The sequence below is a fragment of the Chelon labrosus genome (genome assembly GCF_963514085.1).
Source record: "Chelon labrosus genome assembly, chromosome: 7".
In the NCBI taxonomy this organism is placed as follows: domain Eukaryota; kingdom Metazoa; phylum Chordata; class Actinopteri; order Mugiliformes; family Mugilidae; genus Chelon; species Chelon labrosus.
This window is the reverse complement of record NC_140343.1, coordinates 18,262,380-18,289,332: the sequence shown is the minus strand read 5'-3', so window position 1 is coordinate 18,289,332 and position 26,953 is coordinate 18,262,380. Positions and strand designations below refer to the sequence as shown.

General features: G+C 45.0%; 2 protein-coding genes across 2 annotated transcripts; one reads left to right on the top strand and one right to left on the bottom strand.

Moving 5' to 3' along the window:
• Window positions 1–92: 92 nt before the first annotated feature.
• On the bottom strand, window positions 93–4,838 carry echdc2 (enoyl CoA hydratase domain containing 2). Its single transcript, XM_084548122.1, has 11 exons — window positions 4,523–4,838; window positions 3,605–3,672; window positions 3,444–3,531; window positions 3,278–3,364; window positions 3,095–3,187; window positions 2,108–2,164; window positions 1,937–1,999; window positions 1,718–1,842; window positions 758–808; window positions 630–677; window positions 93–419 (listed from the first exon to the last, which is right to left on the bottom strand). The coding sequence occupies exons 1-11, from the start codon at window positions 4,755–4,757 to the stop codon at window positions 342–344; spliced, it is 993 nt and encodes a 330-aa protein (XP_084404248.1). The 5' UTR covers window positions 4,758–4,838; the 3' UTR covers window positions 93–341.
• A 7,757-nt stretch (window positions 4,839–12,595) lies between these two features.
• Window positions 12,596–26,183, top strand: lrrc52 (leucine rich repeat containing 52; the record flags this gene model as incomplete). The annotated part of the gene is made up of 2 exons (XM_084548804.1): window positions 12,596–13,401; window positions 25,852–26,183. The coding sequence occupies exons 1-2, from the start codon at window positions 12,753–12,755 to the stop codon at window positions 26,181–26,183; spliced, it is 981 nt and encodes a 326-aa protein (XP_084404930.1). The 5' UTR covers window positions 12,596–12,752.
• Between the last annotated feature and the right edge of the window lie 770 nt (window positions 26,184–26,953).

Genomic DNA, 26,953 nt, shown 5'->3' with positions numbered 1-26,953 from the left:
GTGTTCGCTATGACTGTGCCACGTTGCTGCTCAGAATCACGTTCTCAAGTTTGGAAATAAAGAATGTACATTGCCATAAACTAGAGAGTGACACTTGTCTTGCCTCTTTATTCAGACATCGCATATAAATTAGGGAATGTATTAAAGTATAAACAGCTGATATCAAACCCTTTGTCACATTGTGCATCGCATCAAATAAAAATCAGCTCGTCGGTCTCAAATGTCACAAAATGGAACCGAGTTATCGTAGCGAAAATCTGTATACTGACAGTGTCCAGTATAGACAGCCGTGGAAATGTGCGGCCATGTCAGTGTGACGGAGATCCAGTTGCTCAAAGAGTTTATTCCCCGGTGTACCGCGGAGCTCTCTTCTCTATGAAGGCTGCCATACCCTCCTGTCTGTCCCGTGTGGGGATGACCTAAAAAACAGAGAGCAGGATGTGGCAGGAGATGATATGACCTCAGCTGGCGTCAGAGAGCGAGCCCCGTGTTACCAGTTTGGATTGGAAAAAAATCGTAATAAATCACGGGGATCATCCACATTTTGACTTTTCTTAGAATTTATGTAAAAGGAAAAAATCCTGACCCGCAATAATCACAATAAATCAACACCGGCAGACACCACTTACCCTAGCGTAGCACATCCTCTCTATTGCCATCGCTGAACCAATGTCAACCTGGAAGAGACGGATTACAGTCACCGCTACCACCGAGAGCAATTTTTAAAATCCGCAAAGGACCATCAGTCACGACGTACCTCAATGCCTCTGTTCATCGCCTCTTTTGCCATCCGCACAGCAATAGGAGCCTGGGCAACACAAATGAATACGATATTGTTAATAACACGAAACATGACTGTAACAGCTGACTGTTAAAGACACAAAAAAAGAAAATTGAGACATGCTGTAGCGATGTAATCAATATATCTCAGCCTGGAGACAGAACACTGGAGGAAATGCTCTAAGAAATATGGAAGTGTTTTTGGAGCTTGACCCACACTAAAAATGAGGATACTGTGGCCTTTAAATTAAATACCAAACTGCTGGAGAATCAATTTAATTGATGCACAAATGTGACTGCAGGACCTTCAAACATTTCAGTCAAGTGCAGAGGTTACTTCCCTTGTCTTATAATTGCAGACATGACTAAGAGACGGGTCTAAAAGTTCCTGGTTGTTATTAACTTTCATTTAGCGCAAACTCATATACATCAGACCAAACATGCATCAGTGTGTGTGGTGCTATTTGTGGTCCGTTTCCCCACTTGGCTGCCACTCTGGCCCTGCCGACTGAGGGCATATGAACTGGAGTGAAAAATATATGGAACGACAGAGGCCTGGAGAGAAGGAAGAGTGGTGGGAGATGGAGAGGGGGAGAGAGAGAGGGAGGGAGAGGGAGGGAGAGGGAGAGAGAGAGAGGAAGGGAGAGGGAGGGGGAGGGAGGGAGAGAGAGAGAGAGCGAGAGAGAGAGAGAGAGGAAGGTGGGACGAAAACACCAGGATGGGAGGAAGGTGAAATGGAAAGAGGCAGACAAAGAGACGAGTTGTGGAGAAAGGGGAGGAAGCAAGGGAGGAGGTAAGAGAGCAGATCCCTGCCTGGAGGAGGAGGACGAGGAGGAGGAGGAGGAGGAGGAGGAGGAGGAGGAGGGGGAGATATGCATCAGCATCTGAGCTGTTGCAGAATTAAAAAAAAAAACTGTGTGTGTGTTTGTGCTCTAACCTGGGGCAGTATCTCTCTGGCCAGACTGAGCGCCTCTCTGTAGGCAGCGTCTCCTGTCTGGTTCTGTTCTACCGCTCTGTTCACCAGCCCCATCTCCAGAGCTGTCTGCCCTCCCACACGCCGACCTTATAGCACAGAGAGAGAGAGAGAGTGATATACGAAACCCAATGATAGGCAGCCTGCGCCCACAGCAACATGTCAGCGTTTCAATAATACCACCTGTGAAGATGAGCTCTTTGGCCAGAGTCATGCCGACCATCCTCGGCAGCCGCTGACTGCCCCCTGCAGGACAAACCACTTCAAGGTCAACTTCTCACAGCTGCTTTGCCTCTCTACTTAGACACTCAGTACAGCGCACGGTCATTTATCTGTGACCTCTGTCCGTCTTACCCGCCCCCGGGAGCAGCCCCCGCGTCGTCTCAATCAGACCCATCTGCGCCGAATCCGCTGAAACACACACACACACACACACACACAAGCAGAGGACAGTTGAAGGTCCACGACGCCGAGTGCCATTAAGCCGGGGAGGGCGGCGTAAAGTCTGACTGATGCCTCTGTCAGAGCAACAGACGCAAACACCTGCTCACCTAGCCCGCCCGCGCTCGGCCAATCACCGAGCTGCCGGGCCTAATGCAACCAATCACATGTAGATTCATGTGCATGAACAGCTGGACAGATGAGCCTGGCCCCACAGACCATCATCAGTCCCCGAGCTCATCAGCAGATCATTAAGGCTACTGGTGAGGACACATCTTCTAAACATCACATTGTCAGGAAGAACAAAACACTAGCTTTTAGTGTTATGTTATGTAATTTTACGATGTTTAAAATATTTGATGGCTGCACCATTTAATCAAATAAAAACAGCATATGTGTATGAATCATGTTATACGTATTTCCTTGTAGTTTCAGTGACTATTTTAATCCCTTTCATTAGTGATTAATCTGCAGGCTGAATGCCTCTCTATAGGCAGTGTCTCCCATCTGTTTAAAACAATCAAAAACCCTGACATCATTTTGTGTAACTGAAGCGTTTTCTTCTTCTTTCCCAGCTTGTTTTTCACCCCGTGACCCCTCGGAGTGCTCCTTGCGACCCCTGGGGGACTCCTGACACCCAGGTTGAGAACAACCGCTCTAATCTACACTGATGCGTCCAGGGAGTTGTCAGTCCGGAGAAACGGCCGAAAGTGGAAGCTACTGTCCCAAACCGCCGCGTTAAGCCTCGGCTGCTGATCTGATATGACCGGATTGTTGACAGCTGTGAAGAGAACATGACATCCCCTTTCCAACCCTATTAACATCACCTGAATTAAGAAAGAGTGTGACGCAGACCCGTCTGGTTCAGGGTGGGTAAGTGAAGGTTCAGAAGACACTCACCAGCAGTGCGGAGGTCGCAGGCCAACGCCAGCTCCAGTCCACCTCCCAGAGCGACGCCGTCCATCGCTGCGATGGTCGGCGTGGGCAACGATGCTGTGAAGTCGATGAAACAAAGACAGGACAGTTTACAACTGCACGTGTAAAGGTGACCAATCAATCAGCCATCCGTCTACTGTTTCTTACATATCTGTGTCATGAGGGAGCGCAGGCCGTGAACAAACAGGTCGGACTCTGCGTTGTTCATCTGAGCTCTCTCTTTCAGGTCGGCACCTGCAAATGCACATCACAACATACACCATCACAACACAAAGCCTTCAGAACGCACCTCTGGGAGGGAGAGACCGCTCACCTGCACAGAAAACGCCCGGCACTAAACTCCTGAAGACCACCACGCGGGCCGCGGAGTACCTGGACAGAGCGGACACCAGCTCCCTCATCTGCACAAGACAAGACAGCATGCAGCGAGTACGTCTGAGTGCGTATGAGTGTGTGGCGTGGAGGTTCGCTCACCTGCGAGACAAACACGTGGCCAAGAGCGTTCCTCGCTTTGTGACGGCACATCAACACCTCGACTATCCCTGAGAGAGAGAAAGCAACAGGAGAAAGAATGGAAATTAATCTTTTTGGCTTTAAATAAACTGACTAATCACTATTTGTACTTTTAAACAGCTTTGTAGAGTCAAATGAGTACGGAGGACTGTTAATGCCATAAAAACACATATAATTCTGTAGTTATAATAAAATCATGTTATTATATAATTAAAATAATTAGTTGACTATTTAATAAATAAACAGATAGAAAAAGACCGGTTCATTAATTTAAAGCACAATAAAAAAATCATTAAAAAATAATTTGTTCATTTCCCCATGTGATAATGCACCCGATTAAATTAAAATATATTTGCGTCTATATTTAGTGTTCCACGAGATTCAGACATATTTCACAATAATTTAAAAACAAATAAATAATTTGGGAAATTTTAGTGAATAATATCAAGCTCTAATTATTATTTTATTATTTATTTCATATTATATTTTTCGACAGTTTTGATCTTCCATAAAGGCGGAGGACTTCCATGACTTTTGACACTGTCAGCAAAGAAAAGCTGAAACACTCATTGTTAATACATAAATAAATAAATAAACAGATTCTGGTAGATGTTCCGGTGCAGGGACTAATTTGTCCACCCTGATGCTGCGTGATTTCCCCAGAGAATTTAAACACAATCTTCAACACAATCCCATTTTAATAAAAATCTAGAAATACCACCACCTGTGGGAATACAGCCTGTTCCTCCAAATAAACCAGCACAGACAGCTGACATTTACAGTGCAGCAACAGGTGGATGGCTGTCAAAGTGACTTTTCGAACAAAAAGCACCGCTGTCTTGCAAAACAATGTTGAATGACACTTAAGTGCGTCCCTACCGTTGTCTTCTCCCTCTAACCGCTTTACATCCACCTCTACGGGACCGGCTGCCTCTGTGTGCTGCCCGCGGCTGAGTGCGCCACCGTACCCGCTCAGAGGGCCGTCGGCCCCGGCCAGCAGTCGCGCCCCGTCCCGGGCGATCAGAGTTCGGCTGTGCGTTTCTCGCTGAATTACAGCCAAGCACCGCCACGGGGAGCTCCTCGTCCCGGCCACTTTGCGAAGTAGAGTAGTCATGCTCACCTTTGCTGTTTCGCTTCCAGAAGCAGGAAGAAGAACGTTGCAACGAAGCTGCAGGAAGTTTGGAGCAGGTTTCTTCCTGAAAGAGGAGGGACCTGCTGGCCTGACTGTCAAATCAGCAGCAGTTAAGCAAAGACTGGCATAATTAATAATAAAACAGTCTAATGATGTTGGATATTATTTTTAGTTTCTAAGCCTGACTGTATTTTAATAAAGTGGAATTTCTGTGCTTCTTGAAACCAGTCACCAGTCATTTCCCTTTATGTGACTACAAGCCAACATTTTGTAATGGTGGGAATCTGGGTTTACTTCCCCCTCCCCTTCCTCTTCTCCCTCACCTAACCTGAACCAGCTCATCGCCATAAATGATTAACTGTCCCCAAAAACTGAGGTGAGTTTCCACAGTGTGACCGTGAATTCAAATTTAGAGACTGATACGGACACACATTGTCCTCCAACCTGCTGTCCTGTCTCTGGAGTGCCCGGCCTTTGGCCAGACAAAGCGGCCAGTTGAGGTAAGGTTTTCCGTCAGGCTGCTCGTGTCTAGTCTGACCATGCATTATTGAACGGGCCTTTACAAGTTATGCAATTACGCAGTCAGACCGATTGCTCTGATGGCTCAACAGCCTGATATGAGGGAGCCAGGCCTGTCCACGTTCATGTGATCCTCACTCTGTAATAAAAATCGACCAGTTATGAAATATTGCACAGTTATTTTAGCTTTCAGCTACTGGTTGGACTCATATTTCAGATTACTTATGATTTTAGAGTTCATTACACTGTTGTCTGGCTTTGTTTGCTCTTCATAATTAACATAGATGCCACTGGCTCAGGGCAATGAATCATATTAATTTGTAATTGTGATGTAAATTAATCATAGGTGCAGAGTGTAGGAGGCTGTGTGTGCTGCAGGGTGTCGGGGCAGGATGATGTGGGTGAAGTGAAACTGACCCCTGAACAGAGACATATGGTTACATTGAAGAAATAAAGAAGTAAAGAACAGGTGAGACAGGTAAAATGAGAAACATTTTAAATAAACATGCCGAACCTGATGAGGCTCCATTTGAGAGGTAAAGAGAGATTTGCGTTAGTCTGCGGGATCCGTTGCAGTGGAGTCAGATGTTTCCTGGAGGATCTGAAGGTCGTTGAGATTTGATGTCTGGCAGGTTCGAGGCGTGCCCCGAGATGCAAAGCTGACGGCGAAGATGACGCCGGCAGCTCGAGTGCTCAGAGGTGACAGAAACTGAGCCCTGGTAGTCCCTGGACAGAACGCAGGGGTTGGACACATGTCACAGCGGGACCAGATTGTGAGACGAACGCAGGCCGAGGTTGGAGGAGAGGAGAGGAGTTGTTTTGTGCTTCGGTGAGTTTGATGGACGGATCATCAACAAGCTCCCCGTGTGGCAGCATTTGTCGTCTTCAGACGGACAGATTTCACATTCTGTGAACAAACATCTTTGGCACCTCACACCTTACCATATGTCAACCGCACAGTATTTCCCCTCCGCTCCTGCAGGGGTCAGCCTTGTAACAGACTGTTGATTTGAAGCTCGGTAACGGCCCTGTTGCTCTTCTGCTACCTTCCTGTCATTTTAATGTAGATCTTTGCTGTCTCCCTCCTTCCTCACCTGCCCATCTGGCTACTGTCCATAGAGTAAAGTTCTCCACACCATCCCTGTCCAAAAATACACTGATCCCTCTTTACTTCCTCCTCTTCCTGTCCTCCTATCAGAAACAGCAATAAACATTTTACACAACAAATGTTTTGACGGGACAGCAGGGCTGCATTCCATTTAGATGAGGTCCTGCTTTCATGCATGCTGGTCCACTGTCTTAGCCACAGCTAATACACCTGTCATTCCCCTACTGTGCCAGGTCCAAGTGTCTGTTGTGAAGGAGCTGTGCTGATGTGAGCAGGAGTCTGAGCCGTGTGTACACGACAGCAGACATCCTGAACATCACCAAAAGCCTAGGGCTGAGCTTGGACACGGAGGCCTGGTAACAGGGCACGAGGCCGGGCGTGAGTCAAAGGGAGTGAGTCCATTACTGGAGACGTTTGTCATGAGTGAGACGGCACTGTGATCTGCTCAGGGCGTGTACAATGTGGTTGACCTTTGCATGTACAGTGATGTTAACAGACATCTTAAGATCAGACTACATTGACGGGAACTTGCTCTATATCACACATATGAAACCTCTTAGGGCAGGCTGTTTTTAAAATCATGCATCTGTATATAAGTCTATATACACTGATCAGCCTTAACATTAAAACCAATGACAGGAGAAATTAATGACACTGACCATCTTGTGAGAATGAAATGTTCTGCTGGGAAACTTTTGGACCTGGCATTCATGTGGATGTTACTTAGACAGCTGTTACATGCAGCATGACACAGGCACACACACAAAAACGCTTTAGGAACGCAAAACTCAAAAAATATGAAGAACAGCACAAGGTGTTGACCTGGCCTCCACATTCCCTAGATCCCAAGATCAAGTATCTGTGGGATGCACTGGAACAAGCCTGATCCACAGAGGCTACATCCTGTTGTCAGACACCACAGGACACCCTCAGAAGGCCCATGTCCGTTCTCTGATGAGTCACAACTTTTTTGGGAGGCACAAGGGAGACCTACACAATATTAAGAAGGTGGTCATAATGTTACACCAGATCGGTGTAAGTGTGTGTATGCATGCGTATGTAGGTGTGTCATGGGGTGAGCAGTGACGGAGATAAAGATATTGGACAAGACACTGTGTTTTTGTAAGTGCGTGTAAAGGGGCAGGACTTGGGGCTGCTGTTACGTGAACGCCACTAAAGTGCACAGAAGTGAAGTGGATTAATATGCTCTGCTGACGCTGCAGATGCAACAGCATTACCGGCAGAACCACCCCTCCTAAATGTGACGAATGCACATATTAAGTTAATGGCACTCTATATTTTTTTTGTGTGACAACGCTGCAGGACAAGTCAGGTCATCACCAAAGTCAGAAGCAAAGCCTGTCAGCGTGCCACTGAGTCACACTCGCTTTCATGTTCCTTCATCACAATGAAACCCATCCCACGTGCTCCACCCTGATGCCTCACACACTCTGTGATATGCACCTTTTTCTTCCTTTTACGCCAAAAAAAAAAAAGTGGCTTACCTGTTCATGGAAATTAGAGGATAATTGTGTTTATTTCATTGGAGGTGGAGAGTCACAGATGAAGTAGAAAAAGTCGAGTGGTGGATTGCTGGTTTAGGTCTTTTCATTGGAATTTGTTGTCAAGTATAGACTTGTTTTTTTAACATACTTTTGTGTACTTTAATACAGGATTAAGTCTAATCCTGAAGTCTAAATCAATGCTGCGTTCACAGCACTACACAAAAGAAACTCTTATCCTGTATTTTGCATTTACTCTCCTTTACAGCCACAGCCGAGCTGGTATAGCTGTAAATAAAACGCCGTATTCACATGCTGCATCTCCTTGTGTTTAATCTCTTCTAACCCCAGAGCACGCACGCACAAATCCAGCACCAAGTACAGAGGCAGTCAAGATGACTGATAGATGATCGTAGTCTTGGTTCAATTACATTAGAATGATGGAGTTGGTTATGTGCTGAAAAAAAGAAGCCCGAGACTTAGCGCCTGAGAGATGTGGCGAGATGGGAGAAGAGTTACGATCACATTGAGCCACGCGGAGAAAAAAAGAGAGAGGAGTAATGGCTACACGCTGAAGAGGTGTACCGGGATAGAGCTCAGCTTGCACTGAGGTTATTCTGCTCCTAAGGAAAAAAGTTCCACTTGTCAGTGTTTAGTCCTGCGATCGCGGCAAAGAAAAAACGTGAAGTGATGGGTGTGAAGTAAAGGTGAGTGACACCTCTAATGGCTGAGGTGGCCCTCTCCTCGGGTTAGGGATCAGATGGGCTGTCTGGTAGGTGACAGCTGACACTGAACGCACTTATTAAAAAGTAAAGCTGTTTCACTGCCTCAAGCCCACACACTCTGCACACAGACACAAGCACACCCACGCAGACAGACACGACAAAACCCACATGCTACTCTCACTTGACCATTACAAGACCTCAGATGTCATGTACCATTTCGTAAACTAACACATGAATATACAAACGTATAGCCCAGCTGCAAGACGACACCATTTGCAGGAGTCAGAGAGGAAAGCTACATTAATGATTCTGATCTGCAGAGTGCAGTTATCTGCGAACACGATCCAGCAGGGCCATTTAGACAGCAGGACCATGACAGAGGGAGCAGACAGACCCAACGAAACCGACACTGATCAAACGGGCTCATTTTCCTCTGGGCTGATCTCTACTTTGTGGAGCTTTACATCAGTGACGATGTATCAGACTGAGGATAGACAGCCATGTCTGACCAGCAGCTATGAAATGAAAAGACACTGGAGTGTAACATTTTACAGTCTCTACGTTAACTCTTAATAATGAGTCTGCTTGTGTCTCCTGACCACAGATTGATTGTCAGTGGGTACGTTTACATGGACAATACATTCAACCCAATAATTCAGATCAGAGATTACAACTTAAATGTTTACATGTGGCTCAGTAATATTTGACATGCTTAAAGTGGTTCAGCAGATAATGCTGTGGAGCGTCAAATCTGTAATCTGTATATATACATCGATCAGGCATAACATTATGACCACCTTCCTAATATTGTGTAGGTCTCTCTTGTGCCTCCAAAACATTTGTGGCTCATCAGAGAATGGACATGGGCCTTCTGAGGGTGTCCTGTGGTGTCTGGCAACACAGTGTTGTTAGTGGGGACCTTTGGGTCCTATGGGTTGGGGGGAGGGGCCTCTGTGGATCATCCCACAGATACTTGATCAGTTTGAGATCTAGCGAATGTAGAGGCCAAGTCAACACCTTGTGCTGTTCTTCATGTTTTTCTTAAGTTGTTCCTAAACCATTTTTGTGTGTGTGTCTGTGTCAGGCTGCATCCTGCCGGGGAGGGCTGCTGCCATCAAGGAGTGTCATTGCTATGGGGTGGGGGTGCCTGGTCTGGTCTAGGTGGGTGCTACATGTCTAAGTAACATTCACATGAATGTCAGGTCCGAAAGTTTCCCAGCAGAACATTGTATTTTGACAAGATGGTCAATGTTGTTTACTTCACCTGGTCATAATGTTGTGGCTGATCAGTGAATATTCTCGCAACTTTATTGGTGACATTGAAAAGAGGACCAAGACGGACAGAGACAGGCCTACAGAAATGTAATCAGTCCAGTTGAAGACGTCTCACAACATTTCATCATACATTCTTTTAGACACAAAGAGACTGTAATCTGTTTCATAACATAAAACCCATTTTCTTCAGATTTTCCACCAGGGTAATCATCTACCAAGCCATCATGGTGATTCATTCATCTAGAGCCACTAGCAGTCCTGAGGCCAGGCTGTAAAGCTCGACTTTAAAAGAATAGTTGAGTAATCCAGTGTGCTTCTTCAGTTTATTGTAGGTGGATGCATTAGATGCTTTCCAAGCCTATTTTCTCCAGGAGTCATTCAGAGGTTATTTGTTTTTGCGTACTGTTTTTTATGAATCACCTTAATCGTTTTTTCTTTCTTTTCTTTTGATGAGATTTAGACTGAATCGTTTGACATATTGGGAAATACATTTCTTGGCATTCTAGTGGAGCGTTTGATCAATACAGTTTCTCAAAGGGAATACTCCAGATAAGTAGAAAGAAGCCGGTTAGCTTAGCTTAGCACAAGACCGGAATAAGGAAGAAACGGCCAACCAGGAAATAAGTTTATAAGCCTCTGTATAATGCCATATTCTTCAGTTTTATTTTTAAACAACAAAAGACACAATATGATCGTCTGTTAGCTTTAGAGGTGCTGGCTTTTATGTTGTTCTAAGGTAGCTGGCTTTACCCTTCAGACATAAGAGTGATATTGATCTTTTCATCTAACCTTTGACAGGAAAATCAGATATGTATTTCCCAATATGTTGAATGGTGCCTTAAGGAAAGCAAGATTAAGTTATTTATTGGTCGTAGTAAAAATGTCACTCTAAGGTAAATGACCTGTCGAGACCCCCTACATGAAAAAAAGCTAGAAACGCGTCTTTTGCACAAAACGTGTGGCTAGTAATAAATGATTATTTAACCTCTTCACAGGCTTACTTTCACTAATAGATGAAGGACTATACGTCGATCAGCCACAGCATTACAACCAGTGACAAAGTAAATAACTTTGATCATCATGTGGATGTTACCGCCCATATAATATAATATAATACCCACCCACCTAAACGTTGTTGCTGAGCAGACACCCCCAACCCATAGCAACGACGCTCCACAACAGTAGCAGCCACACCCGGCAAGACAAGCCACATCCAAAAGAACATCCTCAGGAACAGCTGAAAAAACTTGAAAAATGGCTCAAGGTGTTGAGCCGGCCTCCTGACCCCCCAAATACCAAACTGATGGAGTAACTGCAGAATGTGCTTGAAGCCCGATCCACGGAGGCCCCTCCCCTCAACCCATGGGCCCCAAAGCCTCACACTACCGACGTCCTGATGCCAGACACCACAGGACACCCTCAGAAGGCCTGTGTCAATTCCCCCGAGCCATTTCGGAGGTGCAAGGGAGCATAACAGGAAGGTGTTTTTTATGTTGTGGCTTATATTAGTGTATGTCAATCATTTGATTGTACTCATTTATTCACATTTTAACATGTTGACTATATCACACCTTGGCATTATATTAGGCCTGTAACTTGCTCTTATTCACCCACCATCTGCTGGCTCTTCTTTAAATGAGACCAGAGTCAGCATCCAGTCGTCCTCCGAAAAAGACACAAAAAGTGGAGGACCACTCAATCTGTGACTTCACCATCTTCCCAAATTAAAATGTGACTAAGCCAATTACAATAAATAATAATAAACGAGCACACACAATCCACTTTAAATGCACTATGTTGTCAACAAGCAGCTGTGGGAACTGAATGAGGAGAAATGGCCACTGGACCACATGAGATAAGGCCTGTTAAATCGGTGCATGGCCAAGAGGCTGCTGGTCATGATTGAATTGTGTTTTTTTTTTTTTTAATGCACACACTCACACAGACACGCACACGGAGAGAGAGAAGCCACATCCTTCTCTCATTTGTTTCTCCGGCCAGTCAGACGGTTTGTGATCTAGACGTCTGGTTTTCTCAAGAGGGCACACACACACACACACACACACACACACACACAACACAAACAGTTGTTACTTTAATGTGTGTGTGTTTGGAGCTGCAGTGTGAGCGCGGATGGAGAGTGAGTGAGGGAGGACGCGCAGAGCGAGAGAGCATCACTACAGCGCAGCAGAGAGCCACGGTCACACCGGGCTGTATGCGCGGAGTGGAGGGACGCACTATCCGTTGCGCTCCTGAGGGCGATGAAGACGACTTGTCTGCCGCACATCAAACCCAGGCGCACTCAGACAAACACAGTCAAGGATATATGTGAGCGGAGTGCGTCTCAGATTAGAAGATTCGCGGGAGTCCGAATCTAACATTCAATTATTATTATTTTTTTGCGCAAGTCATGGCATTTATTTGGAAACTAAAGAAACAATGCACTCTGTTGGAGACAGGGACGGCTGATTAAAGATGAGACACCGAACGGGTGACCGACAGCGTTCAGCTATTCTGTGGTTTTCTCAGGTGAGACAAAGTCCATGAAGCTGCACGAGTCACCCACTGAGCGACACGCGTCTCTCGGTCACCTTCCGAAAATGATTTCTTGTGGCGATGTGAGTGGCGCGCCAGCGTGCGTGTGAGTGACTGACCGATAGTCTTTCTGAGAGAGGAAGAGAGGCTGGATATAAACAGCAGCCAGGATTTTGGGCAGCGACAGTCAGACACCCAGAGTAGCCATCCCTTCTCTCTCCCAGCTCCTCAGACCCATGCAGGATGCCCGGAGAGCGCCCGGGAGTCCTGGTCCAGCTCAGCCCGAGTTCATGACGCTCTGGGCGGCCTCGTCATGCGTCTCTTGCCCGAGCCCAGTGCCCAATCCCTCCGGCTCCTCTTCCTCTTTATCTTCGTGATGGGGGTGGCCCCTTCGCCGGCTCTCACGGCCGGCTGCCCCGACAGATGCGTGTGCGACGATCAGCTGGTGGTCCAGTGCGCCGGGCAGGATCTCACCCTGTTCCCCAATGACCTGCCCCTGGCCACCCGGCAGCTCATCATCTCCAACAACCGCATCGGGGACCTACCTGCGCTGCAGCTCAACTATCTGTCCGATCTGGTCTATCTGGATTGTAGTAACAACTCACTGACAGAAATCTTTGAGTCCACCTTCGGAAACTTGCGGAAACTCGCCTATCTGGACCTGTCCTTCAACGTCCTGCTGCAGATCGAGGACCGGACTTTCGGGCCCCTGGCGTCCCTGGTGATGCTCCGGCTGACGGATAACCCGAGTCTGGGGGAGATCCACCCGGATGCCTTCGCTGAGAACATTGCTTTGCAGGTGCTGGATGTGAGCCGAAACAACCTGACGAGCCTCAACATCAGCACCCTGATCGCCCTGCCTGCTCTCAGGTCTCTGGGGCTCAGCGGCAACCCCTGGAGCTGCGACTGTGACACGGAGGACCTCTGCCTTTGGGTGCAAATAGAGGGATTCAAGTTCCAAGGTGAGCATGGTTGGCCTGTTAAATTGATTTTAAACAGTCAAAAAAAGGATGATTAACTTTTCAGGTGACTTTAAAGACTGCTGCTTCTGACAGCTGCAGCCCAGAATGGTGTAAAATCATATCCTGCCTTCACCGTTTTGTAAACATTTGTCCCATGCAAGACCATGTTCCTGTTAAGGTGCAAACAGTCGGACGTCTTTCAAGTGGTCTCTTGTGTGTTTGGCTCTAGGCTCCTTTATATGCCCCTTTTTCTCTTGGCAAATAAACAAACACATTCTCTGCTCAGTCTATGAGCCACGGTCGCTCCAAGATCTTCATTTGTTACGGTCACATCAGCTCATTTAGATAATTTGACTGTGGGCGCTTGGTCAGTTTATTCCCTGTTGGTGGGCTGCTCATTGGGCATGCCCTTTATTTTGAGGGTATGTATTCGGACACATGCTTCCTCCATTTGTGTACAGATGCAGGGTCCGATGCATGATCTCTTTCTCTCTCTCTCTCTCTCTCTCTGGAAAGCACACACACATGTGCACACACAGACACCAGAGCTAATGGTGTGACCTCAGAGCCAGAGCAATCTGAAGATTTTGTTCCCTTGCTCCAGTCCCTTTAAACTGCCCCCTGCGTCGCAGTAATATCTCAGGTTTACGGCAACAAATGAGCAGACTTGTTTCAGTTCCAGGAAAGCAGCAGCCACCTCCACTGTCAATAACTCAAACATTAGAGCGTTTGAACTAGAGTGATCTGACACTGACTCCCAAAAATGGGACTCGTGACCTTCACAGAAAGGACAAGCTCTGATGATCTTTGTATTATATTAAGTGAGCTCAGCTCTGACAAGGTGATCTGGGTTAGGTCTTGTAACAATGTCAATGTTGCTGTCCCATCAGTGTCACTGAGTCCTGAGGGCTGAGATAATGCTGAAAGGATGATTGTGCCCGTTTCTGTGTGTCTAACACAGCGTGCACCAGGGTGTGCTGGCGCTCTCATTGCCATACGCTTTGGCCCTTCGGTCCAGATGGTTAATGATGGTGCTCAAAAAAGCTGGGCTCCCATGCTGCCACTATAAGGACAGTGCATAGATGTGTGGAGAGAGAGTGTGTGTGAGAATGACTCACTCCACTTGAGTGTGAGTCAGTGTGTGATCAGCAGGCTAAGGGGAGCCCCTTAGGCTAGGATGTCTTGGAAACAGGAGTGATTAACGGACATGGAGAGTGAGAGGAAGTCCACTCGAAGGCAGCAGGTCCCTGCTATCCACCTCAACTTTCACTGAATTAGTACACTCACTCACTGTCACACACACTTAGCTTCTAAAAGACACATCTGTGCGACAAAATCAGAGGACACACTGCAACAGAAGTGCTTTTGAATTGTAAGTGACACAACGCAACACCCACGTCTGAGCCATCATAAACACTCACACCTGTACTGCTTTAAATCACGGCTCATGTTGATGAGATTACAGCTACTGGTCATTACGCTACACTTTAAAAGACGTGGCTGGTAGAGTTTGGACTTGTCTTGTTCAGGGACGCACATTCCGAACTCTCTCTCACATATGGACGTGGCACCGATAAACAAACAGCGTAACCAGTTTAACGAAGTGAACGAGGTCAAGTGAGCTTGTTTGCGTGCGTGTTAGCTTATGCACCGTGTGTCTGTGTTCTTGAATGCCTTGTGATCTGACTCCAGGGCTGTGAGTCTAACTCACAGAGATTCCAGCTGTCGCTACCTCTCAGTGTGAAGATGAATCAGGTGCATGCGAGTGCGTATGTTTGCGTTCACCATCTTCACACAGTAACTCATTCATATTGCTGCTGACGGTGTAGATTAGAATAATCACATGCGTTTTTAGAAATCGTGTTTGGTCTGATTGTTTTCTTCTCTGGTAACTTTGAGCTTCTGTTCCAGTTTTTGTTAGTGTATTCACCTGCCTGTGTTTGTGTTAGTGGCTCAGGTGGTGTTTTGGTTCGTGTCGGGTGCACGTCGCTGAGAAAGGTTGACATGACTTGAATGTAGCAGCCACCAAAGTAAAAGCTGGATCTCAAGAGAGCTGCATGAAACAGAGTAATAATGTTAGAAAAATATCGTGGCAGTGTTTCTTAGCAAATGTAAGAAAAGAAAGTATCAAAATTAAATAGATGTTTTATGTTTCTTCTGGTCCAAACCAGGACAGACTTTCAGGTTCTAAAACAGACAAACAAAATGTGCATATTTTTAGTGAGACAAATTATATCACAAGAGAAGGAAAGTTAGAAACCAGATAGCAACCAGTTTGGCAACATGCAACATGTTCAGGAGTTAAAACTGATGGAAATTTACCTCATGAGTTGGTAGCGACCAGAATTGAGCTAAAAGGAAGATTGGACTCACGTCTGTTGACAATAAATGCGTATGTTGCTCTGTCCCTCTGTGTGTAAACCAAAGTAGTTTGCCAAGAAAACCACAGTATGTCAAATTGTCTTGGCTTTTATGAGTTGGCAAGAGGGAAATCTGAAGCCTGTAGTCCTAAGAACAACAAAATGAATTAACTCATTAGTTAAACTTTGTTCATTTATGATGCACACAAAAGGGCCCAGCCTATATTAACTCATATTATACCAAAAATAATGTTGCACATTTGTCTGGACTGTCTCATATCAAACACCATTTTTTGGTTTGTTTGCCTGGATGCAGATGATTTGCGTTCTGCTAATTGTTGTTATGTGGTGTTTGACTCATCGCAGGGTTTATAGATAGACGCAGAGCTCTTAATGCATTGAAATGGGCTTTGTAACTGTTATGACATTACATTAAAGAGTAAATGTTCTATAAGAGCTTTACACTGATTGATTTATCTAGTTTTTATACTACAAAAGACTCCAACTTAAAAAATTTTTCTCACATTTTTTTCATCTTAATTTTCAGTCCTCAGGTGATGTACCTTCTCTTGTCTTAATGGAATTTCAGGTTGTTGAACAACCCTATGTACCCCATGTAGGTTGATTTTTACAAGAGCCCCAGCTAAATACACACAGTGTAAGTGACTTGTCCTGCTCTGGGCTGGCAGAGTTTTGGGTGTTATGGCCGCACTGTTGGGGAAAGTATTTCTGGCTGCTCGTCAGTGCCCTGGACAGCTCGCAGGACCGAGGCGAAGAGCCAAGGCAGGGGGGTGGGGGGCACGTGTGGGGCAAGAGTTAAAAATTCATAAAAAGCGAACGAGAAACAGAGGTCAGCAGGTTCGCGGGAAGGCAGAGTAAAGGAAAGAAGGGAGGTTTTCAAAGTAATTGGATTCAGGTTTCCTTAAATAAAAGTTAATCTTAGATTACTCGAGAGATGAGATTAAAAAAAAAGGGTCTACTGATCGAGTGTAGCAAAAGAATTGAGGACAAAAAAAAAGATGAAATGAGACAGAGAGGCGCGAGAAAATGGACTTTGGTTATGGAGAGGGAAGAGAGAAAAAACTTAAGGAGTTACCAGTCGTCTATGCCCCAGATCTGTCACTCAGATCCATTAAAACATTCATTATGACAAGGAGGCATCGATTCAATTTAATACAGGTAGATGATACATTATTAATCAGCTGGAACCATTCCTCAGACCCATCTGGTGCAAGAAGCATATCAAATTCAGCTGGTCTGCTCGTGTAGTGTGTAGCCCGTATATATTTTTATGTCTCTGTGCATTTCGCGGTGTGAGACCAAGATTGAAGTGATGCTTGTGTGGGTGTGTTTGTGATGTGCTCACCTTACGCACAGAGAGGAGACAGCTCAGGTGTGTGAGTTTTGTGTGCACGACTGTGTGTCCATACTGCATGTATACATGTGCCTGTGTGTGTGCGTGTGTGTGTGTGTGCAGCCAGCCAATATGCAAGCCAAGAAAATAAAATTGAAAAAGAGAGTGGCCAGTGTGAAGATGACAGAGCAAAACTCAGAAGGACATTGAAGAAGAGTGGAACGGGGTGATAAAGGCTGGAGGGGAGACACGGAGGGAGAATAAATGCAAACGTGCCAGAGTGGAAAGTGGGAGGCAATAAAGAGAGCAAGACTGATAAGACGATCTGATAGAGGGAAGAGGAGAGAGAAGGAGAGCTGTTGCTATCTGACCTTCACTCGCTGTCTCTCTTTCACTCCACTCTTCCTCCACCAGAGGAAGAAGGGATCGTATAGAGAAATGATGGAAAGGAGGCTGGTGGTAATCTGACTAATGCCGTATTTGAGAGAAGTGTGAAGGCGTGTGTTATTCAGCCCTAGTGGATGTGATGGAGAAAAGGTCAGCTATTCTTAGCCTCCGCCAACCCTGGTAAGATGCGTTTAGCTGGATAAACGGTGAGATATTTGAGCTTTGATGAGAGAAGAGGGGACTCAACAAGTCTTACACTTTGCCTCATAAGCTTCTGGTGAGCACGGTTTTGGAAATTCAGAGATCAAAAGATTTCTAGGCGCTTTAGTTAAACTCTTTAATGTATAGGAGTGAATCAGATTCAAAACACACTGTTCATATTAAAGCCACAGCAGCGATAGCTTGTCAACAGGGAAGTCAAATCCCAAACGCCTTATAAATCATGATCATGAAAACATAAAAGCAGATGGTCCCATATCAAAATTGAAAATTGTACATCTTGCTAGGAGCTGAAATGTAGACGATAAAGGCATAAAAAATACATGTCTCTTAAACGTGTGTCTTTCTGCCAACATTTCTAGTGTCACATTACAATGGCTTTCGCCCCACAAACAGCAGGATCAGTTCTTTCTCTTGACGTCTGTGCTCATTCCCGTGTCATCACTCACATCATACCTCCATAGAGTCCAGTTCAGGTCAGTAAGACGTTGAGCTTGTATAAGGATGCTCACAGATAGGGTATTTGCAGTTGTAAACAGACACTGTAAACTGTGAAACACTGTATATCTGTGTGAGGAATGGCAGTTTGGGAATGAGACCCAGCTGGGTTTAATTTTGTCTGAAGATGCATCAGAACATCATAGTGAAACTTCATGTAATGTGTATGTGGGCAGTGAGCCACTAAATTGCTTTCGGTGACACGCTTTGTTTTTTTTCTGTTGCACTTTACGACAGAAACACAATTCAGTTCTTTTTAAATCAAATTAAAGTTAATTTTTAGGTTCCTGTGTACATTAAGACAAGACTTTAAAGGGGAACTGCTGTTTTTTACAACCTGGACCTTATTTCTGGCATAAAATATGATTGTTTACTCACCCATATAACTTTTGTGTAATTTGTAGCCAGTCGGGAGATATTTAGATCAGCGTATATCCATGTAGTGGGAGCGATTGGGGCACCGAAACGCAGCCTCTTAATAACGCATTATCTGCCGTGAAACTCGTTCATTTCACCAATATTTTGTTATCGTACGCTAGTGCTATTCCCTGTTCAGTCCGAAGTTACCTGTTATCTTCATCCGATGAAGTATTCTGACCTGGATGATGTCGTCTCTGAGCGGCGCGCACCCGCGGCGGTCGGCTTGTTTACCTGTAATTTGCTACTGCTATGGTTCGTCCACAACCTGAGAATCGAAAAAATAATCAGCAATATTGCAAAAAAACGGACTCAACAGGGAATAGCACTAGCGTATCATAACAAAATATTGGTGAAATGAACGAGTTTCGAGGCAGATAATGCGTTATTTAGAGGCTGCGTTTCGGTGCCCCAGTCACTCCCACTATATGGATATACGCTGATCTAAATATCTCCCGACTGACTACAAATTACACAAAAGTTATATGGGTGAGTAAACGATCGTATTTTATGCCAGAAATAAGGTCCAGGTTGTAAAAAACAGTAGTTCCCCTTTAAGGCTGTCTGTTATTTATCTAAATTTACTCAGCTGATGTAGAAAACTACTATGAAATAGAAAAGACAATTACCTCTGCGGTTATTACATTAAGTTATTTCAATACTGCAGGTAAAACTAGACGCTCTATGCTTTAGAAGATAAATGTTAGCAGCATTCCTGAGCTCAAAATCATCATAATTATGACAGCATCATCAGATCTAATTAAAACGTCCTGGGTCCAATCTGCTGCAGTTGTAAAAACCCCTATCAAAATTCATACTCATTCAGTGTAGGAGCTTTGAGCGCTGAATTCTACATGCAGATTTATTTTAAGGTTGACACACAGATCAAAATCCTACTGTCCCTGATTTGAGCACAAAGGACCTGCTTCCACGTGGAGGTCAAAGGTCAAGATGATCTCTAGCCGCACTGCAGGAGCTAATTAAAAGTTGAACTTGTTTAACTGAATATTAATCTCCTTGCATGGTTGTGTATTAGGTATCTAAAACATGTTTTGTGGTCAGACGGTTACGCTTAGTTAACGCTCTGAGTATTAGGGGATGCTTGCAGCTTCCAGCCTCCCCCTCCATATGAGACCACAACCATACTGATTGCTTTGGCATAATTAATCTGCTTATAAATAGCTCCGCTCCCAGTTCACAGGATGGGCTCTCTGCCCCGCAGGTTAATACCTTACAGCTTTGATCATATGCGTATAATGGGAACTTACTGCACACATGCATGTGTCTGAAACGCAGAAACAAAATCTGCATTTCAGCCGTCCTTTAAACCTCAAGGTTCTACTATTTCACTGCTCATTGCTCTTTTATGTGCAAGAGTCAGGGAGTAAGAGAACGAGTCGGAGGAGCACAGAGAAGTTCATAAAAGAGTCAACAATGTTTTTCAGCAGCGTCTCGGGGCGTACATTGGCCCCTCCTCTAGGGAGCGAGTGATCCCTCTCCTCTGTCAGTGCATCAGCCCCGAGCTTGGAAAGCATCCAGCTGAAGATTTGACACAGAGACGATATCACTTAACCACTCACTCATGACCTATGATTACAGATGTATGCGCTCACATAAACACTACTATTCACTGCGAGACCTTTGGCGTGCATTCTCTTTGAATAAAACATCCCCATTCAGATGGCCACCAAGCTCTGATTCCCATCCAGCTGTTGGCGGAGAAAGAAAGACAAAGGCAGCAGTGACATGTTACCAACCATAATATCATAAAGTCTGACCACAGGCCACGATGAATCACTCACTGCAAAGATTAATGTCGTGTGATTCAGACCAGACTACGAGAGGGCAGAGTGTTTGCCGTCCCGTGTCCATCTTGTGCTGCAGGATTGTTCCGCTATAGAGCTTGTTTGGCGTGGAGAAAATATGGAAACTGCAGTGCAGCAAGCATGCAAACGCAGAGAATTATCTGCAGCAACTCTCCTGCAACTGCTGGATTTAGACGGCGCATTCAGGCTTTACTCTGCAGGAACAAAGAGGACACACACATCTCTTTATTTCTCAGAGTTTCTCTCGCGCACACACGCAATTAACCTTAAAATGTCCAGGTAGTTCATTTAAGAGTAATAAAACTGGACACATTAATATAAACAGCAGCAACAACAAAAAGCCTACATCTTTAATGCAGGCACGGTAATTAATTGCTGTGAGTTTTAGTTCCTAAAACACTGGACTTTAAAAGAGGAGTATTATGCTTTTAACAGAATTTAATAAAAGTGACAATGCATATATTACTGAAGACAAGACTCGGCGGAAGAAATAGGGAGTGTGAAAAACAGGGACAACCACTTAAAATGTCAAGGGCAATCTGCCAGAGTGATGTCTGAGTGGTTTCCTGAGCTGAGTGATGGGATGAGTGAGAAAACACGGAGTGACAAAGAAACAGACGGTGACGAGAAGCAGACTGAATCATCCTCCTGCCACCTACTTTTTCTCCGGTTATGCTCATATTATTTTCTCTTATCTCTGATCACAGGAGGCAGCCATAGATTCTTTCTAAAATGAAGCTGCAAACGTTCAGGACAAATACATTTGCAGCTGTGATTTCATAGAATTGTTCACTCCCCTGTGGTTGGTAGACAAAGCAACCACACTGACCCGGTCCAAATTGGAGTGCTTTATTTATTGTGTGCCAATATCGAAGCACCAGCACATAGGATTTAGTGGTTTGTAGCCCTTTTTAGAACCCACGGCGGCCGACACTTCAGTGTAAAAATGTGAACGTCTGTTTTCTAGAGACCGTAACAATATAAAGGTCCTCATTTTAAGAAAACAACAGCACAGTCACTCATAGCTACATGTGATTATACACTAATGTAGTGAGTATTAAAACTATATTCCATCTCTGCTAATTGATAATTTGAAATCCTACACAGCAGATCTTTACATTCTGGTCACACATATTTATTTGACTGCATAATTCAACAGTTACAGCCTTGCTTGGTACCTTGCTAATGCTAATATTAGCAAACGCTAGGTAAATATTGCTGAACAATACACAGTCTTGAGTCTGTTTATTGACCGACTGATCTCCGCTAGTTAGTCGCTGTGTTGTGTCCTTCTTGTCTCAGCTGAAAACACAGTAGCTGCTATTTAGTAACAATTTAAATAGTATGTTTGGGAAGATTGAAGATTGAAAATTGTTTCCCGCTCAGGGCAGAATTAATTTTGCTTCTCAACAAATTACTGTGCACTTCTTTTCACAATCCATGGGCAGTAGTCTACATTTATATCAAATTATGAGATATAGAAACATTCAAGATGGGTCATATTTGACCCTGAGGACATAGGAGCCGTACCAGTGAGTATATGATTAGATCCATATCCACAAATCCATTCGTTCACACAGCAGCGTGTCCACTCAGAGTAGTGGGCTGCCTTGCATGCGGTGCCCATGGAGCAGTTTGGGGCTTAGGTACCCTTTCAAAGTACAATAGGGACAGGCACAGGGGTATGCAAACACTAGTCCCAAAGCTGCTTGTCTAAAATAAAGTACTGTATACGGAGCTGGAGGCTAGGTTTTAGTTCAGTTCTGCGAAGCTACTTAGCTACAAGTTCAGATGTCTGGATGTCTGGATGATCTTCACAGACACACTCTTTGAACTGAAACTACACATGCCAAACCCTGGTTGGATGTTGTTTTGTCTTGGCATTCATTTCTTTGAAAGGTGACCAGGAACTGTGAACAGAGTTTGAATTGTTCGAAGGTACATGAAACAGTGATCGGAGAAGGACGACAAAAAGTCTTAAATCCCCTCGGGGACCTGTCTGTGTGCGTTTGTTCAGCAGCTGATTGTACCTCACTGTTCCAGCGTCCGGTTACGAAAGTAACATTGCAAGCAATAACAGACAACAACTCACTGTGCGCGCACACACACACATACGCATGCACACACGCACAGGAAAAAATCCTCACACCTGCCTAGAGGCAAGCTTGGCAGCAAATTGACACAAAGGAGATCAGCTAGACAGCCCAGACCATCACAGGTGGTGACGGAGGACCAGAAAAACAACTAGAGAGCAGGATAAGGACGTTCATTGTTAATCAAGGTCTCCAACATATAAAAGATTAAATTACATGAGACAACATCGCCCAATATCAAAGATGCAGAGAGGAGATAACAGTTTAAAATCATAAAATAAAACACACACAAAAATCATTCATTCATTCGTTCATTTTCTATAACCGCGCTATAGCCTATCCCAGCTGTCATTGGGCGAGAAGTGGGGTACACCCTGGACACGTCGTCAGTCTGTCACAGGGCCCAAACATCATTTAAAGATCCAATTATAGAATAACAATAAGAAATTTTATTGTCATTGGGTGGTGAAAATAACGAAATACAGTTCAGCAGCTCTCTGGTTCTGAAGCAATAAAATAAAAGTAATTAGCAGAGTGGTCAATGAAAGTGACATTGATGTAGAACAGTAAACTGGTATGGCATAGCAGCGCTAATTTATGCATAATTGTGCACATTTGTCTATAGAGTGAAGGTGGACTATAGGGAATAGGTATGCAGGCTTTTGCACAACAGTCTATGAAAGAGAGGTTGAAGGTGTGAGGGATTTACCAGCTTGAGGGTAGAAGCTGTTTTTCAGTCTGTTGGTTCTGGACTTGATAACTCTGTATGTTTTTCCAGAAGGCAGTGTGGTGAACGGTTTATATCCAGGGAGGATGTGGTCCCTGGAAATGTGACTGGCCTTCTTCTGGAGTCGGAGCAACGGACCAAAATCTAATTTTCAGATTCAGAATTCCAGATTGTTGTTTGTAGATGGTAAAACAGACCTGACTCTGGATGCTCCAGCGCTTTGCAATGCTTTTTGATAAATGGTTTCCCCACGGGAAAAACAAAAAAGCACACTCAATTGAATTTGTCCATGCAGTGTTTTCAAAACAGTTACGATGTGTCTGTGAGTCACTTACTTTGAGATATTAACTTATACACGCTATATGATTGTGTGCAGCTCTGATTGAGCGTGTTGTGCACCCTCCCCTAAGATGCTGTGCAGAATTTTTACAATGTTTTTATTAAAGTTGGAGGCTCTTCTAGATCAGCCTTAGATAGAATAATATTTTGTTCCGTTTTTGCACACGAGGGACGGTTCTGAAAGACAGAAAGGAAAGAGAAACGGAGCCGAGGAGACGGGGGATATGAAATATAACAGTTTGGGGCAAGGCTCTGTATGTCGTTTTTCAGATAGACAGTCAAAACTTGGGTAAGAGAGAAAGTGTTCCATGTGTTTCTTGGTTAATTAACTGACATAAAGTTTAATGCTCTCTGACTCACCTGCTATCTCTGTTTAGAAAAGAATAGAATAGAATGCCTTTATTGTCACTATACACATGTACAATGAGATTAAAGATTTGGAAGATTTGGAAGAGAACATTCACATGACAGCTATTGTGTTACAAAAAAAGTCTCAGTCAATTGCATGGGCAGCCCCAGCAGACATGACACTGCATCATGGACACAACTTTTCTTCTCGAGCCTGAGACAGAGCCCCCCCGCCTGCCCCCAATGGAGGAGATCAATATGTTTGTATCGATCAAAAACCTTATCAGACCTCTGCAGATGTGCCTCCGAAACCCTCCGCAGGATTAAAACACCAAGGTTTCTAAATGTTTACGTTTTAATCCTCGCAGACATTCGCTCAATCTAATCATCTGACTTAATCTGTCTCGTATCTTGGGTTTAAATTTGACACGAGAAGAATAAAACACTTCAGGATTAGCTGTGATTTGGGCTGGTTCGTGCTTGCAAGCCAATCACAGCGGAGCTCTTCCAGATCTTCGTTTAAAACCGACGCAGCCGCTGCCTCTGCAAAGACCTGGCAAGTAGTCTGAGAAGTATAGATCATTTCTGACCACTCTTACCATCCTTCCCTCATTTCTCATTTCCATGCTCAGACCTTTGGCTTTATTGGTAGATGACTGCAGTTTAATTACCATTGTTAATCCATCAAAGGACAGGACTGCAGCCAGACACCGCTCTCGTCTTCAGACTCCCTATCCGATACGAGGAACTGCGGATGCAAATATTTCCAAATTGCTCGTTCTGTCCGCGAATTTGTTTGCCTTTTTATCTATTAGCCTCCGTTTTACGGCGCTATCTTTCTTCCCGCTCACTCTCCCTGTCTGTCTCCACTCCTATCTTTAAAAGTGCGGCCCGTTTGTCCGTCTCATTTTGTCTCTCTCTCATTGCTCTCATTGTTCCCAGCTTGGAAAAAGGAGAAAACCTCCTGCCCTTTCTGGAGAGTACAAATGCAATTAAGCATGCAGGGAGGATGGGAGCAAGGGAGCATGGGAATTAGCATCGCTGGTAAAGTCAGATGAACTGATAGAGAACCGTACTGTACCCTGCACTCGTCTTGATTCTGATCACATTATTAGATGCATACAGAGTGAGTCCCTCCCCCCTTCCACCCTTTCTCCTTTTAACCCTCTTCCTTGCTGCTAATTGATACACACGAGGCATGTGTATGCAACGTTGCTGCAGCAGAATCAAATCATGACAAACGCTGGTCCGCGGTCGACCCTAACCTTTGAACTCTCTGCTGCAATATGTCAAACGCCATAAAACAGCCCTTTGCCGTATTTAGTTCCAGTGTTTCTGCCTCTCTGTGTAGCTGACAGCCGCTCTGGCCGATTATCATATTCCTCATTATGAACGGCAGATGTTTTGCCAGAGAAAACACTCATCTCCTTATCCCTCCTCTGCTGCAGTGATTTGTTACTCTATAACTACTCGCGCGAGGGGGTGGGAGGGACAATGTGCCAGGGGCTTGCAGTCAAGTCTCGTCACCTTTCCGAGTTTGTGTGCAGCATAGTAATGTTTCTGTGCCCCAGCCGCCAAAGACCTACATTACTCAGTGGAAATCTGTTGTGCCTCGGGATCCTTTATCGCAAAGGTTATCGCTGCTTTGTGAGCGGTTATTTTCTTTGTGTGTGTTTATGTGTTTTGGCTTTTGCCTTTTTCTCTTGGCTAATTACATTTCCCCTCTATTCTCTCCTCATACTCTACCTTTTGTCCTCAACCATATACTGATTATTCTCTGCCACCGCACTTTTTTTTTTACGTTATACCTTTCACCATTAATCTTCTTTCTCATTATCCACTTTATTTCTCTTTCTCCATCCTCTCCCTCCCTCACCTCCAGACGAGGGCCAGACGGTTTGCAACAGTCCCCCGGAGCTGGCGGGCCAGCGGATGGCGGAGGTCGGCATGCAACTGCGGGCAGACTGCCACCAAGGCCTGGGCTACTGGGACTACCTCTTCTTCATCGCCATCGGCTTCGTCATCTTCTCGGCCGGCACGGTGTCGGCCTGGGTGATGGGCGTGCTCATGGTGCTGTACGAGCGCTACACCAAGCGGAAGAGCGAGGAGCAGGACAGCGACGATGAGGACGATAGGGGAGGGATGGGCGGAGGTGGAGGCGGAGGAGGGAACCAGGGGAACGGGGATCTGAGCAAGACGGGCATGGAGGTGTGACAGACTGAGGTGAAACAACACAAGGCTGAATAACACGAGGGCAGGGAAGAGAGGAACGAAACGAGGAACCAGGAGCGATGAGAGTAGTGTGAGACCTAAGGCTCTCTTATGAACTAAGATCTGCCTGTCTCCCTTTGTTACAGATTTAGATATCGCAATATGCTCCTTAACATATTGGAAAGTGAGTGAGTGTGCGAGTGAGTGTCTGCAAGAGAGGACGAGAGACAGACAGAGACAGCAATATGGATGAATATGCCTTCACTTCAGGAGAACGGAATGACCTCTGAGATTATTGAGAGCAATAACCCCCACACACATCTACACAAACACACTCATTCACTGTACCTGTCTGCGCAGATAGTCTACGGAGCCACTGGTATCTCTGAGCGTACCTGCATACAAAGTAAAGTCCTCCGTAAAAGATGGCTCACAAGAAGTGATATGTGAGCGACACATTCAAACGCATGCAGTACATCCAAACAAAACACAGAGGAAGGTAATGGGGGTCACAAAGAGAGTGATGCCTTATCTCTGACACAGTCGAAAGGGGAACCAAGTATATTTCAGTATTTAAATGGGATTTTCCTTTATGCCTTAAGGCAACTCACTTGAAGCAGTCAAACGTCCTTGTTGTCTTTTACAGACGGAATCTGTAGAGAGACAGCGAAAACACACATCGGGGTCATGGCAGTGATAAAATGATGTGAATGTACAAACGAAGGAGGGTGAGGGGTTTTCTAACTTCCAGTGGTGCTGTGGAGCGATGGGGA